Source organism: Aulonocara stuartgranti (genome assembly GCF_965226115.1).
Source record: "Aulonocara stuartgranti genome assembly, chromosome: 16".
NCBI classification, from domain to species: domain Eukaryota; kingdom Metazoa; phylum Chordata; class Actinopteri; order Cichliformes; family Cichlidae; genus Aulonocara; species Aulonocara stuartgranti.
In genome coordinates this window covers 31,111,658-31,129,047 of record NC_138952.1, presented here as the reverse complement: position 1 = coordinate 31,129,047, position 17,390 = coordinate 31,111,658, and the positions used below count along the sequence as shown (strand labels likewise).

The 17,390-nt window shown below is 41.7% G+C and overlaps 3 protein-coding genes across 6 annotated transcripts in view; all 3 read right to left on the bottom strand.

The window, feature by feature from the left end:
• Positions 1–251: 251 nt before the first annotated feature.
• On the bottom strand, positions 252–6,687 carry LOC309691367 (gap junction alpha-3 protein-like). Of its 3 annotated transcripts, none has more exons than XM_082508984.1 (3): positions 6,144–6,687; positions 5,608–5,670; positions 252–4,532 (listed from the first exon to the last, which is right to left on the bottom strand). In XM_082508984.1, the coding sequence occupies exon 3, from the start codon at positions 4,497–4,499 to the stop codon at positions 3,072–3,074; it is 1,428 nt and encodes a 475-aa protein (XP_082365110.1). In that variant the 5' UTR covers positions 4,500–4,532; positions 5,608–5,670; positions 6,144–6,687; the 3' UTR covers positions 252–3,071. The 3 variants fall into 3 exon arrangements, with proteins under 3 accessions (XP_082365110.1, XP_082365111.1, XP_082365112.1); XM_082508985.1 differs by having other exon boundaries at positions 6,224–6,687; XM_082508986.1 differs by lacking the exon at positions 5,608–5,670 and having other exon boundaries at positions 252–4,514; positions 6,224–6,687.
• Positions 6,688–7,033: 346 nt separating this feature from the next.
• gjb8 (gap junction protein beta 8) lies at positions 7,034–10,459 on the bottom strand. Its single transcript, XM_082509538.1, has 2 exons — positions 10,101–10,459; positions 7,034–9,430 (listed from the first exon to the last, which is right to left on the bottom strand). Exon 2 carries the CDS (start codon positions 9,395–9,397, stop codon positions 8,609–8,611), a length of 789 nt encoding a protein of 262 aa, XP_082365664.1. The 5' UTR covers positions 9,398–9,430; positions 10,101–10,459; the 3' UTR covers positions 7,034–8,608.
• A 282-nt stretch (positions 10,460–10,741) lies between these two features.
• The window catches only part of cryl1 (crystallin, lambda 1), a gene marked incomplete at its 5' end in the record, with an annotated part of 31,300 nt that continues 24,651 nt past the window's right edge, over positions 10,742–17,390 (bottom strand). Inside the window, 3 exons of one of the 2 annotated variants that reach the window (XM_082509537.1) lie at positions 10,742–11,258; positions 12,929–13,035; positions 17,116–17,224. In XM_082509537.1, coding sequence (XP_082365663.1) covers positions 11,157–11,258; positions 12,929–13,035; positions 17,116–17,224 — 318 coding nt within the window. In that variant the 3' untranslated portion in view covers positions 10,742–11,156. The remainder of the gene's footprint in view (positions 11,259–12,928; positions 13,036–17,115; positions 17,225–17,390) is intronic. The other variant, XM_082509536.1, reaches the window with a different exon arrangement.

Sequence of the window (17,390 nt, the reverse complement as noted above, 5' to 3'; positions counted from 1 at the left end):
TCACGGCCTCTGTCACTCCATGACCCCAGTCCAAGACTGAAGATAAGATAAGATAAGATAAGATAGAACTTTATTAATCCCTCGGGTGGGTTCCTCTGGGAAATTCGACTTCCAAAAAGCACAGCAACGACCGAAGTTACAGTTACAGAAGCCTGCAGTTCTGATTTCATTCATCATGTAAAGCAAACAAGAGCAATAAATATGGTACAAAAAATTTATTTAGTAACAGTTTTGTAAACATTTGAGGTAAATGAACATTTACATCATCTTGTTCTTACAAACAAATAATTCATACACAAGGCACTTCTCTTATTTAAGACAGCACTGAAAACAGGTTGCTGTTGTGAGCATTGTGAGATGGTTCCGACTCCCTGACGAGCCAGAGAAATCATGCTCTGCATGAAACATAAGAGGAGAGAGTTTGGAGGAGTCACAGGGATCACAGGCTTCGAACAAAACATCCTGTCAGGGCTTTGTATGCAGGGTTAGGGAAGGGCCAGCTACCCAGCTAACATTCTCTCAACATTGGAGCCATCTGATGTGACGTCTAACCAGAGTCCCGACAGTTCTGTGAGAACATACTGAGTAAACAAACAGAAAATTACCCCAGCTGTTATTCTCTCTCCCGCCACTGTATTGTTTTTTCTCATCATCATCTGAGCTTGAGATAAAATCTTTAATAATACATTTTCTGTGAAGAGTGACTGCGCTTTGGTTTAAGACATGTTTTTCCCTTTGAGGATCATAAAGATTGGCGTCTTGCTCTCTCCCTGTCACTCGACTGCTACCAACATGAGCCCTGCAGAAAAGTAGTTTTGTTTTCTAAATGTGCAAATCTTTACCAACTACCAAGTTGTAAATGCAGATATCAAAGAAGTCTTTGTCATTTGAATGGGAACCATGGATTTGGAAGGGCAGCTTTAATCTACGCATTTTATATATTCTCTTCTTCGAGTCTCTATTTGCGCTGAAAGAAGCTAAATAAGTAAGATACAGTATCACACATGATACTCCTGTGGGCGCTGAGAATCTCAAACCATACTGTGCCATCATTCTGTAACCCCACCACCACCACCACCACCCTGACAAATGGAAAGACAACATTTTTTGCACTGCTCCTACTCCAGTGTATTAACCAATACACAATAACTCATTGAAAAGTACTGTTCCTACAGACATATTAGTAATCAGCTATGATGTTATGCTCTACCAGTGCAATATCTCCAATGCAGATGGTTAACTTTTCACACAGTGCTGCTGTGTGAACTCTGCCCCGGTGTTGGACTCACAGGAAATACAGCAGATTATTGTTGATGTAAAGTTAAAAAAGCTTTTTGAAAGTGAGTGCCTGGGTTGTGGACAAAACCAAACAGCACAAAGACATAACAGGAACAGAGGACTGCGGCTAATGATGAGTTCAGTTTAAAAGTTTGGGTTTCTAAAGGTCTCTAAGAATCAAGATGAACACAACAAAATAGAAGCAGTCGAGGCTGACTGCACCCTGCGGCGTTCTGAGACGCCCAACGCCAGTCACCTTGTCTTTTTTTCTTTTTTCTTTTTTTTTTTTTAAGTCATAGCTGTTTTGCAATCACAAACTGACTACTACAAGTATGCAATTTATGAGTAAAATTCAATTCAGTGTAAAAGAAAATGACCAAAGTTGCTCTCAATCTTTAGGTGTGGGGGATTTCTGTTTTTTAAAAAGGTGGGAGTGGGTTTGAGGGCCGAAATGTTTGCCGACAATCTTACAAAAATGGTTACAAACGTAACTCTGGAGCTCTGGGAGGCTGAGCGTTTGAATTTACAAGGTAAATCTTAATAAAGTTTTTTTTGTACCACTTAGTGGCATGCATGCATTTTTTATAGCCTTTGAAGGCATTATCTTATATTTGTGCAGTTCGCTGAGAGCATTTTTCTTTTCAGATATGTTGACTAAAGGTAACACTGACAGAGGGAGGCGTAAGGGACTCCTACTTTCCTTGTTTTTGTGCCCGGTTTACTGGCAATGCGGTGTTCAGAGAGACCCAGATGTACTCTGGACATAGCAAGAAAGACTTACCAGCATTTTTAACCCATATCCTGTCCACGCTTCACTTATTTTTCTTTAATCCCAGGACCCTTTGAAAGTTTCCAAAGTAACGTCCTATCTGTTCCATGTCATTATAACTTTTGTTTTTCTTTTTTAATAGGATCATGGGTAGAACCTAGCTAGCCTACTTTGCCACGCAAATATGTCAGTGAATCGGTGAGTTGTAGGGCTACACATGCTGGCATGCACAACTACACAGAACACAATACATGTAACGTCATGTACAAATGCATTGAGGATGAATTACTCTCAACACGACAAATAAGTCAAGTCAGTAAAATTCAGGAAGCGCAGAATGGCTTCCGGGTCTCCCGACATGCCGTGCAGCACACCGTGCACGTTTGTGCTGCAAGTTTGACAATGAAAACAGATAAAAATGTGGACTGAGATTTATGATCAAGTTGCCCACATCCGGTGCCCTGTGCATTAACATCAGCTATCTCTGTTTCCTCCAGATAAAAATATTCAAAATTTCCAGTCACCGGTCTTCAATGACCATTTCCATTTGGAATAATTAGTCCTCGCGGCTCAACAAAAAGGAAAAAAATAGAGAAACACCAGAAGATCCCCTTTCCCCAAATCAAACATGTTGGTGAGATGTGTCCATTTTCATGTAAAATTAATAGATCACAATGTCTTTCACTCCATCCATTGCTGTTACCGGAGGCTCCTGACTTTGTAGAAGTGCATGGTCACATATTGTGTGCATAAATATAGACTATTAATCAAGAAAAACCAAACCTTGCCTCAACTACTCTGCAACTCACCGATTGCACTAAATCAACGACAGCTAGTGGTTCAGTCATTTCACATTTGCCCTAAACATTCTCTTGACTTTCTTGCTTTCCTGTCTCATGGTTTGTTTTGTTTGTTTGTTTGTTTTGTTGCTTATTACATGTTCATGATTGTGTCTGGGTTTGGGGTGAGGATAGTGGCATGTTATTCAAGAGGGCTTTAAGGGACATGAAAGGGCTGAATGCATTTAGACAGCCAGATCACTCGGCCTGGCCCTGATGCTGCTGCTCTTGCTGGCCCGACTGAGCCGCCGAGGGTCTGTGCTGACCATTACCGGAGGCTCGTGCATCTCCACTGTGGTGGTGACGTGGCCTTCGTCGTGCTCACTCTTTCCTCCATCCCAGCTGCCTGCGTTGGAGGCGTCGCCAGGGCTGCTGCCGCTGGAGGCAGCGTTGGCAGTCGCGTTGGTGATGTTGGTGTTACTGGTGGTGTTGCTGGTGGGTAGGAGCAGAGCACCATTGACGCTTTGGTGCTGCTCATTGTCGCTGCTGGTGGCAGAACAAGAAGAGGAAGGTGGAGGGGAGGTGGCCTTCATCTCCCGAGTCTGCTGCTCGGTTGCCAGGTTGGCCCAGTTCTGCTGTGTGGCCAGCCTGTGGTTGTTGTTGTTGCTGATATAGTAGTGGGAAGAGGGGGAGGATTGGAGGGACTCCTCCTGCTGAAGGTCGTCCATCTTGAACTCTGCGGCCGAGGGCACGGCGGCTGGACCCATGGGCGGCAGGAACGCCCCGCTGCCCGCCGTCACATCTGTGTAGTTGGGAGGGTAGCTGGGGCTGGATGGGGCAGTTCTGGAGGCCGAGGCCAAACACTCAGGCTCTGCAATGTCGACGCGGCGCAGCGACTCACGTTCGGGGGCATACTCATTGGTCATGCCCTGTTTAACTTTCTTCCATCCAAGGTGATAGATCTCTAACAAATTCAGCAAAAGAGACACGCAAGCCACCACAAGCATAAATATAATAAAAATAGTCTTTTCAGTGGGCCTCGATATGAAGCAGTCAACGGTGTTGGGGCAGGGCCAACGTGCACACTTGTACAGGGGCCTCAGCTGGAAGCCATAGAGAAAATACTGGCCCAAAATGAATCCCACTTCAAACAGGGTCTTGAAAATAATGTTGAACACATAGGTACGCAGCAACGCGCCTCTGATACGGATTTTGCCATGTTCGTCCCTGATTGGCGGCTTCTCCTTTTTGCCGCCTCCTCCTCCTCCTCCTCCAACATCGCCACCATTTCTATACAGGAGTTCTTTCTCCTCTTGGAGCCTGTTTGCCTTGCGCATCTCCTCCTCCTTTTCTTTCCGCTTTTCCTCCATGCGGACGATGTGCAGCACGTGGCCCAGGTATATGAGGGTTGGCGTGGACACGAAGATGATCTGCAGCACCCAGAAGCGGATGTGCGAGATGGGGAAGGCCTCGTCATAGCAGACGTTCTCACATCCGGGCTGCTGGGTGTTACACGTGAAGTCGGACTGCTCGTCACCCCAGACCTCTTCGGCCGCAGCCCCCAGCACCAGGATCCTGAAGATGAAGAGGACAGTCAGCCAGACTTTGCCGATGACCGTTGAGTGCTCCTGAGCATTCTCCAACAGCCGCCCCAGAAAGCTCCAGTCGCCCATGCTTCAAGAATTAGCCTATGGAGAAAGTACAGGCTGGAGTGGGGAAAAGGAAAGGGGCGCCAAATAGCAAAAAGAGGAGAAATAAGCAGAGAGAGTGGAAGTTAAAGAGGTGCTTAGGATTTTTAGAACAGCTTAACATTTGTCAGTGCAACAGGTGTCAAGGGCTTACCCTCACATTTAAAACACTGCACATGCAATCAGAGAAGAGGATGCAAGGACGTGGAGCAAAGCTTGACATTTTGTTTTGTAAGCACTTAGCAGAAAGTGGTCCTTAAAGAAATCTGCCAGTTCAGACATCACAAATAGATAACAGATCAATAGCAGCTGCTTCTTAGCAGCTCATATACCATATAGGCCACCTCTGTCACTGAACCCTGGTTCACTCCCTTTCTCTCTCTCTTTCTCTCTCACCTGCTCGCTCCACTGCACAGCAGGCATGTGCTGAGATCAACATTATGATGTTCGAAAACAGAGATGGGGTCTAGTAGGGTGCGCACACACACACACTCAAAAACTGACATCGTCTACACACATCCTACACACCATCGTCCCTCACTCTCTCTAATGCAACTGTAATAATAAAACCACCAGAATGAAAAGAGATTAAAAAAAATAAAATTATTAAGTCTAGTATAATATCTGTGTGATATATTATGGTAAATTACAGATTATTTTTAACTCAAAAACCTTAAAAAGGGAAGAAAGCAGTGATTTATATTATTTATTCTCTGGTTAATCACAATTATTTGCTTATGTATTAGAAAATAGCTGGTATATTTCCCCAGTCCTAACCCGACACCTTTACCAAGCAGCACCACATCCTCACATCGTTAAAGCTTTTGGGTTTGGCTCTTTTGCTTGATAAAGAGTTAAGCTGCTTAAGTTTCAAACTACATTTTAATATTGAAGTATAGCGAATTCAGATGCAGAGACTAGCTTATTAAAGACAAACACGTGGCCTTTTAGACAGTGTTGTGTACACTGAACCCTAATCATGCAACATATTCAGCGTAAACGCACACACACACACACACACACACACACACACACACACACACACACACACACACACACACACACACACACACTCATTTGAGGGCAAACTTACTAAAATATTCTTGTATTAAAAGGTAATAAATCCATCGACTAGGGTTCACAATATGTATGACACCTAGAAGAGAGGAAAAAACAACATGTTAACTTTCACAAGACTTTGTAAGAAATACATTAAAATAAATTTTCTGGTGGAAAATTAAAACACTGCTGGCTGTTTCAGAAAACGGTCAGGCTCTTTAAACACTGTTTCCATTTATCTGACATCAATATAAACTTATTGGGGGAAACTGCAGCAGTTACACCCAGAGAATCAGAAAGTCGTGCTTTCCATTTGTGACCTTGTGATGACTTATTAGTGACAAACCCACAAAAACTTAAAAGAATAATAAAACCTCACTCCCCTCAGCTCCACAGCTACTTGTGGCATTTGTGTCAGATGGTGAAGAATGTAACAGACGGGTTCAAATACAAAGCCCTACCTGCCAGAGTGACAATGCAGAGTGTGCCAGAGTCCCCAGACTCCTTTTAAGCTTTGACAGCCTTTTTGTTCCCCCCTTGTTCGGTAAAACTGAAGCAACTCTTAATTACCTGATAACATGCCGTTCTTCATTTACTGTACTCCCTTTTTAGTGCAAGAAAATAGCCACGGTGGTGTTTATCCGTCATACCTTTAAAGCGGAGATGTCATACTTAAACACGAAACGCAAATCCATCTGCCATCATCGGTGCCATCACTGGAGTGCGTTGAAAAGCGGTGTGGACCTCCCGCGGCTGAAGCGACCCTCCCTCTGTGTCCCTGATCCACCCCCCACCCACACTCAACTTGTCACTTCTGTGACAGCTCGACAAACTATTTTTTTCCTCACGTTTTTTTTAATGCGGGCCTCGCAACCTCGTTCATGCACAAACTTCTCTCCGTGCCTGTTACTTTGCGCAAGGGAAACTTTTTTCTTTCTTGTTGTTAGTTTCTGGAGGAGGCTCGGAGTCGGAGAGATGAGGCTCGGTTAAACGGAGCTACCGCTCATTTCCAGCCATGACTGGGCTGTCACATTGCGTGACCATCCATGAGTGAATCCACAGAGTCATCAGCCTCTCCGGCCACACCACGCCCCTGCCAACCTCCCCAAAACCGTGCGCAAAAAGTTGCCAAAAGTTTAGAAACATTCCCAAATTATGACCCCCGGGTGCTAAAAATAGTAATAGTTACTCATTTTAGGAGGCAGGCAACATTAAATAGCCGCGAGGTCTTTAAAAGGCCGATCCTGTGGACACACTACAATCTGTCCAAGTCAAACGTTACTTAATAAAAACCTGATATGTGGTTATAAAGAGCAAAATGTGGAGGAGAAGACAGAGAGTGTAAGGCAAGACGATTCTCTCCCAGTGTGGGAAAAAAATTCCCCACTTATCCCATATTTCAGTAAAGTAAATAAAACTGCACATAAATGATAATGCACACAGGTCTGTTTTTACCGATTTATTTAAAAATTTAAAAAAAAAAGTCTCATAGAGCAAAACAAGTTGAAGGATCAAAGTGCAAGTGAAATAATAATAATAAAAAAATGTCAGATTTAATCATTTCTTCTTAGAAAGCTGTTTGCTCATTAGTGTGCAGTTTGCTTTTAAAGGCAGACTAATAGAAACTGTATTATTATTAATAATAATAATAATAACAATAACAACATGTTGAAATAGGAATAATCAGGATTATCCCATAAAAACAAGAGGAAGTACATCGCTGTTAAAAAAAAAAAAATGTAGCATCAGAAAATGTCATTAGGCTTGTTACAGAAAGCTAGAAGTCAAAGGTCAGTGCAGAGCAGGCACACAGACTAGTTTTGGTCCCAGCTGCATCACTTATGTAACATCAGTATACAGCTCACTGTGGTTTCTTTTTAATTATGGTGGAATCGACACGTCTAACCAACACTTTGGAACAGTCTGACTGATCCCGCTTGGCTATTCCTGGATGGAAGAAGGACAAAGACATTTTCACGGCCACGGTGCCTAGCAGTGATTAGTCTGGTGGCTAAAATAAGGCACATGCTGAAAGCTGATACAGCCAGCTGGGGTCAGTACACACTGCAAGAAAAACAATGCAAGTTCAAATAACACAGGAGCAGATCTGGGGCTGAGCGACTTCTGGTGTTTCCAAAAAAGCAGGATTGGAAGTCACAAGGTGAATGAGGAGGAACCCTATCTGAATGTGAAATGGTCAAAGTAAATTAAACCTACACCCTATAAACTTGAAAAACATGAAATCCTAACACGTAAAAGAGTACACAGTATCATGACTCCTGATTAGATCCAGTCTGGAATTCAGTTTCACAGAAAATAATTCACATGTGTGCAGCATGATCTGTTCAGGGGGATTCTTGAACTTGCTGGCAGTAGATGAAAAACCATCTGATACAGTACAAACATATACGTTCTTCATATTTTTGAATGAAATGGTATGCACGTGTGAAATTTTTTGTCGTCTAACACATGTAAAGAAACATTTACAACCCCCCCCCCCCCCCCAAAAAAGAACCTATGAAGTTGATCAAACAGCGAAGATCAGTGATTTCATTCTAAAACAGAAAAATCAGACTTGTTCATTAAGCGTAATCACATCAGGTACTGTGAACTTAAAATCAATCTCATCAGCTAAAAGCTAAACATACTCTGCTTCTCTTCTCAAAACGTCATTTGTTCTCCTCGGATAAATCGATCACTCAGGCTGTTGTGAAGGCGTTTGTGCTCGTTAAGGGTCCACTGTCACCACTAGATGTCAGTGTAGGCTCATTTTTCAGGCAGATTTCGCCACGTTCAAGCAAATTTCAACTGTGGACAGTAAAATGGTTGCAACCACTCAGTGTTTGACACTTGTTTTACTCTTTACGTTACTATCTGGCAATGTGTTTGTTCGGAGAACTCAGTCAGGTCTTTACAGTCAACCCCAACTATACAGATCCAAAGCTGTTTCACTATCTCGTGAGACAAATCCCAGTAACCAAGACGTAGACACAACTCGTGAGGTTGGATTTACAGTATACACCTTTCTCTTGTCTCTAACACATGGTCTTGTTGCTGGATGAATCTGTGGAAGAAGACAGCAGCATTTCATTCTTCTTGTTATCCCGTGTCACGCTGTCTGGGTAAGTGTGTTTCCTCCTGCTGGACCTTGTCATGCATCTCATGACCGCCTTTACAATGAGGTAGAAGAGCTCGGCCACATTCAGCACCATGCAGATGGCAGATGAAGCCACCATGAAGATGGTGAAGACGGTCTTTTCAGTTGGCCTGGAAATGAAACAGTCCACCTTGTTGGGGCAAGGCCACTGCTCGCACTTCACCAGCCGGGGCATCTGGAAGCCGTCGTAGACAAAGTAGAGCGCATACATAAACCCCCCCTCAAAGATGAGCCGGAAAAACAAGCTGCAGGTGTAGGTCCACCACAGAGTGCCTGTAATGGGCAGACGCCTCCTCTTTAGCGTCTGCAGCTCAGTATCTGTCATCTTTTCAGTGCCATTGGAGGCCAGCATGTTCCTCTTATCACCCCGTTTTCTGTAGGCGACGTGCATGGCCACCAGCAGGGCCGGCGTGGATACAAAGATCAGCTGCAGGCACCACAGGCGGATGTGCGACACGGGGAAGAAGTGGTCGTAGCAGACGTTTTTGCAGCCGGGCTGCTGCGTGTTGCACGTAAAGTCTGACTGCTCGTCCCCCCAGACGCTCTCCGCAGCCAGGACCAGAATCGTGATGCGGAAGATGAAAAGGACAGAAAGCCAGATCTTCCCCAGGCTGGTGGAGTGCTTGTTGACGCCACCTAGCTGGGCGTAGAGAGCCCCCCAACTCATTGCGGCCAAAAGGAGTCCGGAAGCTGAGACAACCTGTGGAATTCAGCAGAAAGTTAAAAGGCTAGAAAAGTGCTGGAGAAATACACCTGCTGGAGGCCTTGTTTTATGGCATATTTATGTTGTTAAAAAGGTGCGAGTGTGTGTGTAATTAGAAAATTATCATTATTTTTCAGATGCATATATTGTGGATGACTTGTGGGATTTTAAATAATTTTTAAAGGGCTGAAAGGTTACATTTCTGGCTACACATGACAAGGTGTATAACAGAGTTGGCATTACAGAGTCAAAAAGCGGACGGGAAAGCAAACTGTATGGATCTATGGTTTTAATGCAATTAAAGGGCATTTTAGCAGCCAAATAATGTTGCAAGCAAAATGAAAAAATATGTATTTGTAGTTTTAAAAAAATAATATTTTTTCCACAAAAATCTAAAAATACACAACCACTCGTTTCCCTGAAAATAAGAGCCTCAAACTCATTCTGACAGTATACAGAAAAGTATTGGGAAGACCAGCGTCTACCTCAGACCAACGTCTGCCAGCTTAAACCAACTGCACTCAGACTGAAGGGGCCCACAGGTTAAATAAGCAGCTGCATTCAAGGAGCTAACACTTTAAAATATCTAAATTCGACACATTATTTCTAAAATATATTTTCACTTTTTTGTGGTGGCATTAGCAGATCGAATTGAAATTAAACTCACCTGTTTTTGTGGAGTTTATCCTAAACAGATTTTTTTAAGCTTCCAACAAGCTGGGGAAACAATCAGTCCTGTTCTCTTCTGTGCGTCTCAGTAGAATCGGTTTGGGACAGACTCGACTTGTCTTGTCTATAAGTAGTGAGTGAGGCGCACACCGATTATCCATCATCCCTCCTGCAAACTGGGAGGGTGGGGCCAAGCTCGAGGTGGGGCCAACCAGCAGGGTTATTAGTCTCTAATTAAATTTTACGCAGGCATTTAATGTTAATGTGACTTCACCTAATAATAACAAAAGGGAGCCCTCCGCCGCCCACACACACATACATATAAAATATTTACAATATAAATACAATATTTCAGTTTATAGAGCCACAAACCTGCACTAGAACACCCAGAGTGTGATGTATGGTTGTCACTATTGGACCTATATCAGTGTGAAATTTAAATCTTTCACAGCCCTCCTGATGTGTTTCCTTATGATTTGGTAACTTACCCGTCACAATTATGCGAGCACATGGTGGCAGTCAGCAGAGAGCACTCAGCCCAGAAATATGTAGTGAAATGTCATTATTTAATTTCTCCTCATTATCAGGATCACAAAAACACTCATCTCTTTCTGTTGTGTGGCTATCAAAACAATTACATAAATGCGTTATTGTGTTCTTTTTTATTAATCAAAACACTGATTCACATTTTCAAGAAATTTGTTTACACAAGAGACCATTAATGTGGCTGAATGAGATCATTGTTTTTCACATTTTACCACAGTCGGTTTTGTAACCAAGATGTAGAGTAAAAGTTAAAACGTGCTGTAGATTTAGAAAAAACAAAAGACCGGTTAAAATTGTATTCATAAGGAGTAGCAATCCAGAGTTATGTTCTAATACTGCTAGTACTCATCATATAAGGAAGATTGATCATTACTCATTTTAAAAAAGTGCTGCTTTTCAGTCAAGGTATGCCTGTTTAAAGAAAAAAAGGTCTTCATTACATGTTGAACTCAACAATCACATTTCTACCTAATTAAGTTGTTTTTCTTGAGTTTGGACCCTGAGCTTATTAGTCCTTCTTCAGCTTGGCCAGACGCATGAGGAACTGGTCCCTCCTCTCCTGCCTGGCTGCCAGATGCTGCTGGTCACAGGGAATGAGCTCGTACATCTCCTGTGGACGGCACAGAAGGAAAAGCTAGGTGAGCAAAGTGGAATGGTTGCTATCTAGGACTTCGGACATGTCTAGTGGGGGAAATAACTATTTTCTCAGTTGCTGAATTTGTACGTTTGCTCACTGAGAAAAAATGAACAGTCTCTAATTTTTAACAGTAGGTTCATTTTAAAATAAAGCTTCTCAGCCGTAAAGCTAAACTAAATATCCTTTTGGGGCGATCCTGGCTCAATAGCTGGCAGTTCGTCTTGTAATCGGAAGGTTGCCGGTTCGAGCCCCGGCTCCGACAGTCTCGGTCGTTGTGTCCTTGGGCAAGACACTTCACCCGTTGCCCACTGGTGGTAGTCAGAGGGCCCGGTGGCGCTAGTGTCCGGCAGCCTCGCCTCTGTCAGTGCGCCCCGGGATGGCTGTGGCTACAATGTAGCTGCCATCACCAGTGTGTGAATGTGTGTGTGAACGGGTGGATGACTGAATGTGTAAAGTGCTTTGGGGTCCTTAGGGACTAGTAAAGCGCTATACAAATACGGGCCATTTATCATAATCTTTTAATAACGTCTTAGCTTTGAAACAGTGACATCCAGGGCCGACACTTGCACAGATCAATGTGCATGCAGTGCTGCCCTTGTTCTCGTGATCACAGAAGGCAAACGAGTCCACCTTAAACTATTTAATGCTCCAGCTCAGGGTGTCCTTACAAGATGACCTTCTGTGGCTAACATATTAACCGCCTGTGACAGCATGTGACCAATTAATTTCTACTTAGGAGAAAGCTTTATGGCTCAGAGGTGAGTAGAAACTGCTGAATTTCAGTCATCCAGAACTAAACACACAATAAATAATGAAGAAAATAATAAATTAAGATATGTATATTAATATAGACATTCCGTGTCTTTGATCTGAATTAACACACATTTTTTTATTTATTTAAAAAAATCTTGGGAGCCTATTGAATACTGAATTGCTCTTTGGGGGCTCAGGTGGCACTTTATTAAAACACTGCAAGGTCTCAAGAACACCCCTGAAAAACAAGGACCCTCTTTTTCACTGTATCGAAACACTAACCAGATATTATGGTCCATACTGACATGACAGCATCACACAATTACTGCAGATTGTCAGCAGCACATCTATCTATGTCCCCTTTTACCACATCCCACATCTCTTGGATTGAGATCTGGTGACTGTGGAGGTCATTTAAGCACAGTGAACTCAATGTCATGTTCAAGAAACCAGCTTGAGATGATCTGAGCTTTGTGATATGCTGGAAAACCAAATTCTGATGCTGCAGCACGCAAAATCCAGAAATTTAGACAGCTTCTCTGGTCCAAGGTGGAAAAGTGCTCCTTGAACCAAAAACTGAAATACTTTTTGGAAATCACAGACACTAAATTCTGTGTAGCTAAAGAGAAAAATAACAATTTAAGAACACACACATAATCAAAACCTGTTGGTGTGCATAACATCTGTGAAGGCACCATTAATGCTTAATGATACATACAGATAATGGAGAAACATTTCCTGCCATTCACATGTCGTTTGCATCAAATGTCTTGCTTTGCTTATTTATCACACATATATATATATATATATATGTACACTACATCATAAGTGAGTGTATTTATTGAGAGAAAGTTTCACTGTAAACACAACTCTGTAACCATCACACTTACATTAATGACGCTCTTGGCTGCTTCACCACAGAAGTCCGGCACAGGCCCAAAGGAAGACAGAATCCTTGTTATATTTTCACTATATCGGCTCATGTAGTCTTCCAAACCTGTGGGGAGGACACAGCTGTTCAGTGATGGGGAAGTCCATGTCGATCATCATTCCAAACAATGAATGTAGATCATCTTTATTTAAAATACCACAAAGATTCAAAGACAGTAATGTCACACAAAGTGAAAGTGATGTAATTGCAAACAGAAAAAGAAACATGTATTTCTAGATTGTGAGGGGATGGGCATAGGTGCGGCTGCGGTGCCAACTGGCAATTTGTTTTTGTCTAAATGCTTTCCTTCTGCTGGTTTGAACGTTTGACACATGCTTGATATTTTGAGAAATGGCACATGCTAGCTCCTCTATATTTCTGTGTTCATTTGCAGGGCTGCTATCTCAGTGCTTCAGAACCAGTAATATTAAGTAATGAGTTTCCTCTTTCTCAATGTTAAATATCTCATAAATAACAGTTAGATCCTGCTTTGACACTTTCTGTGTTAATTTAACTTTTAGCGCTGTTCATTGAAGCTGTTCTCTCAGTTATTAACCTATAGTGACTCATTTGTGATGTAGGCAGACTGCATTTTGGCTAATCACTGACTGACTTGTCGTGAAAGTTTAAAATAAATGGGTTTGTGAAGCCTGCTACTACAAGCTTCAGTTTAATAGTGTATTTATAAGGACTGGGTAGTATCCAGTATGCTACATGTATGTATATGCCAGTGGAAATGTCTAACACCAGCCCCTTGTTGAGCGTTATTACACGTTGTTGTTTAAAGTGGATTGCTATGCTCATTTGCAGCTCCACAATCTTATTCTTGGACTCTATTAGAACAGCTTTGCATGATTCACAGTTCTAAATAATGCTATTTTACTAGGCCTTGGTGCACTTGAGGTTCAGCCAATGTGAGAAATAATCTATTTAACCTCATTTCCACCTCCCTTTAAGCTTTCTTCTGATTGAAGATCAGAAGATTTACTGAGTGAGGTTTCTGTGCTTAAAGCCTGTAAAAATCTACGAAACAAAGCACTCAGGGCAATAGCGAATGTTTAGTAGCTACTAAGTGTGATGATGAAAGTTCTGGACAGAGAAACAGAAAAGTTTGCAGGTTTTGTAAGGGACGTTTCGTACTTCAACTATACATTACTACTCACAGAAGTAATAAAATGGGGGAGCTATATAATTAAGATCCCTATATCTAACTAGGGTTAGAATAATTAATAAAATATTGTCATTACAATAAAAAAATGTGGGATGTGACTAATGCCTGAGACCAAGAGGTTATGCAGTATGAAAATCATACCATGTATATGAAATGGGAAGCAGTATTCACTGCCCTCTAAATAACATGTCATTAATGTATATAATGCTACTACCTATAATAGTTTAAAGAGATCTTGGATTTATTTTTCTATAAACTGACAGTTTGTACAATTTCACTGCTACTCTCTCCTAAAATACCAGCAGGCATTATTTCTAATAAGAGTTCATGTCATGAGCTTGCTGGGTTATCTAGCTTGCAACCAAATGTTTGTGGATAAAATATATAGTAGTGTGTCCTAGATTGGACGCAGAAAAAGGAGCACCTCTCACAGCTAATGATCAATCAAAGAGGAAACACAGGTCCCATAACAATGACAACAACCGGGCTTAACATATCATAAAGAGGGCCAGCAGTATGGTTTGTTGACATTCCTGTGATAAGCGTAGTAGGTGAATAGGTGAAGACTAGAGTTTTAAAACCTTATTTGAGCAGAGAGATGCAAGTGTGGTGCAAGGTGGGGGGGGGGGGGGGGGGGGGGGGAGAAGAGATGTGCCTACATTACTTCACATGAGGTTGTTATTAAGGTGGATCAGGGGGCTCAGTTTTAAATAGTTCTTTCAACACATTTTCAAAGAGTGGAGCCTTATTCAACGACCAGAAAACATATGGTGAATGTTTATATTTGCAATACTTCTTTGGGAAATAAGGTTTATATCCAACATGTGACAACGGGGTAGCTAGAAAACGCTTACTGTCTACATAAAGCCTAGTGGGACACGTTAATGTGGCACGACAGTGTGATAACTATCATCTACCTTCAACCAAACACCCTCTGTGGGAGGAAAATCTTAGTGTTATTTCAGTCCCTTTGCTTTATTTCTTTTCCCAAATAAGCTTTAGCTGTTATTGTTGAATTTTTTCTTATATATCTTTTTATGTAAAGCCTCACTAAACAGGGAGCCCTATTCCCTGTGCCCCTACACAACGGCTAATTGTACAGTAGAAGAAAAGACGGGACACTAATGTTACCACTGTAACTCCAATCAGATAACAGCAGCAGTCCTTGAAAATGAAGCAAACTACCCCATATGGAAAAGATATATATATAAATCTTATAAAGTTTGTAACTGTCTTGTATGAAACTTGTATGAAAAGCATACAAGAGTGAAAACAGATATAAGATCCCTTGAAAAATTATATAATCAAACTTGTATGTTTTGGATACTTACTAAAAAAATATATGAAAGTAATGAGAAAGTGGCCACTTTCATGAGTAAATCATATATGTTTTTACTATTCCTTTTCCATATGGGACATAACATCACCCAGTTTGCAACTTGTCTTCCACCCATTTGCGGTACCTACCACTGCTAGCTGTACTTTTACACTAATGAAACAATTTGTGCATGGTCAGCTGAATGTTGGACAAGCTGCCCTTACTAGATAGTGTTTTAAAAAGACATCATTCTAATGCTCTTTTCTGTGAAATTGCATTAATATTTGAATACATCATATGCATCGATGAGCCATTCTTCTGCAGGCAGTGGTTTTAGTTGTAGTGGATGATTCCTTCAAAGAACAACGGCATCTCCTGTGTGCACGCACACAGTTTACAAAAGCAAGGAAATTTAGGTAGCGCAGACAGAGACAGGGAGCCTGAGTGCTCCAGTATCTGATGGGACTGATCTAAAGACTTGAAGACACAACAGGGGTAGGTCTGAGCATTCTTTTGAGAATCTGATGCTTCCTGAACAGAAAAAAAAGTCAGTAAGAAGTTCAGTACTGTAACTACAGGTAGAGCTGGCACCTGGTCTGAAGGCTGCGAGGTGAGCTCTGTGAGTTTTGGATGACTGGTGTGAGGGAGCGCATTCATCGCTACCCATCAAAAGACTGCTTTGTTCAGCCAAAGTGCACACTGTGTGTGTGTGTGTGTGTGTGTGTGTATACACAGTCAGGGTTACTCTGGGTTTCACACTCACCTCTGATATTCTCCATCTAGCTGAGGTTTCATTCTCTCTCTGACACACAAAGAGATGTCACTGTGTGGTACACTACATGTATTTTGTGCAGCGACACGTATGAAACGCTGTGCCACTTTGAAAATTTCATGTAAGCGGTGAATTACCTTCATTACTCTCAGTCAAAGGCATTCTGTGCTCATTTACTGCAGTCGCTGATGCTCAAAAGCCTGTGCTTTGGTTAGTTCCAGTAATTTTCCACAGCATACATGGCTTGTACATTCACTCTGATTGGCAGATTGGCTGACCTGACTGGCTACCTCCCTGGGCTTTTTTAGGGGGGAGGTAACAATGTTTAAAATAATAACAATAATAATATTTATATTTATAACAAGGTGCAATAATAATTAATGTGCAATAATAACAGTGTGCAATACACATACACTTATTCTTCTTTTTTATACTAAGTTAATATACTGTGTTGTGTTGTTTGTTGCGTTGTGATGTGTCATATCGTGTCGTGTTGTGTTATATGTAGTGCCGACGTAGGACAGTTTTCCAATTTCCTTGTACTACTGTACTATGTATGACTGTGCAATGACAATAAAGAGTTATCTTATCTTATCTTATCTTATCTTAATTGAAACTGGACACCGCACAGTTGAAACTGTGCTGGATAAATGATACTTTCCTCTTCATAAACAGACATTTTATGAACTCCTTTTCCCTTATGAAGAAAGGCTTTTTGGTAAAAATGAATGATTTTGCTGTGAGAATTGAACAGAACAAACACATCATCAACTCTTTGGTTCAACTATATAAAATTCATGCTCAAAGTATCTTAAACTCAGTTAAAAAATAACCAGAATTAGTGTTTTTATATGTGAGCAAAGAATACAAACCAGGAAATTTTACCTTTAGGTGCATTGAGGTGCATTGTTTCCATGGGACCTATGAAGGCGTAACGCATTCCTAGTCCCTCTGACATCACCAGGTCGATGTCCTTTACCGAGATAACACCATCCTAATGACGCAAGTTAGAAAAACAACAGTTACATTAATTTCACTGAATCGACTGATAATATTCATTCGTTTTGTACCCTTTGTTTTCTGGATATATTTGCTGATGAACTGATCCCAGAACAGCAGCTCTGGAGTCAAACTGTTTCTTTGTCTGTATCTGTTTATCT

What these genes read in the sequence shown, in the direction of transcription:
- gjb8 (XM_082509538.1), bottom strand. Translation starts at nt 9,397, where the DNA reads ATGAGTTGGGGGGCTCTCTACGCCCAGCTAGGTGGCGTCAACAAGCAC.
- LOC309691367 (XM_082508984.1), bottom strand. Translation starts at nt 4,499, where the DNA reads ATGGGCGACTGGAGCTTTCTGGGGCGGCTGTTGGAGAATGCTCAGGAG.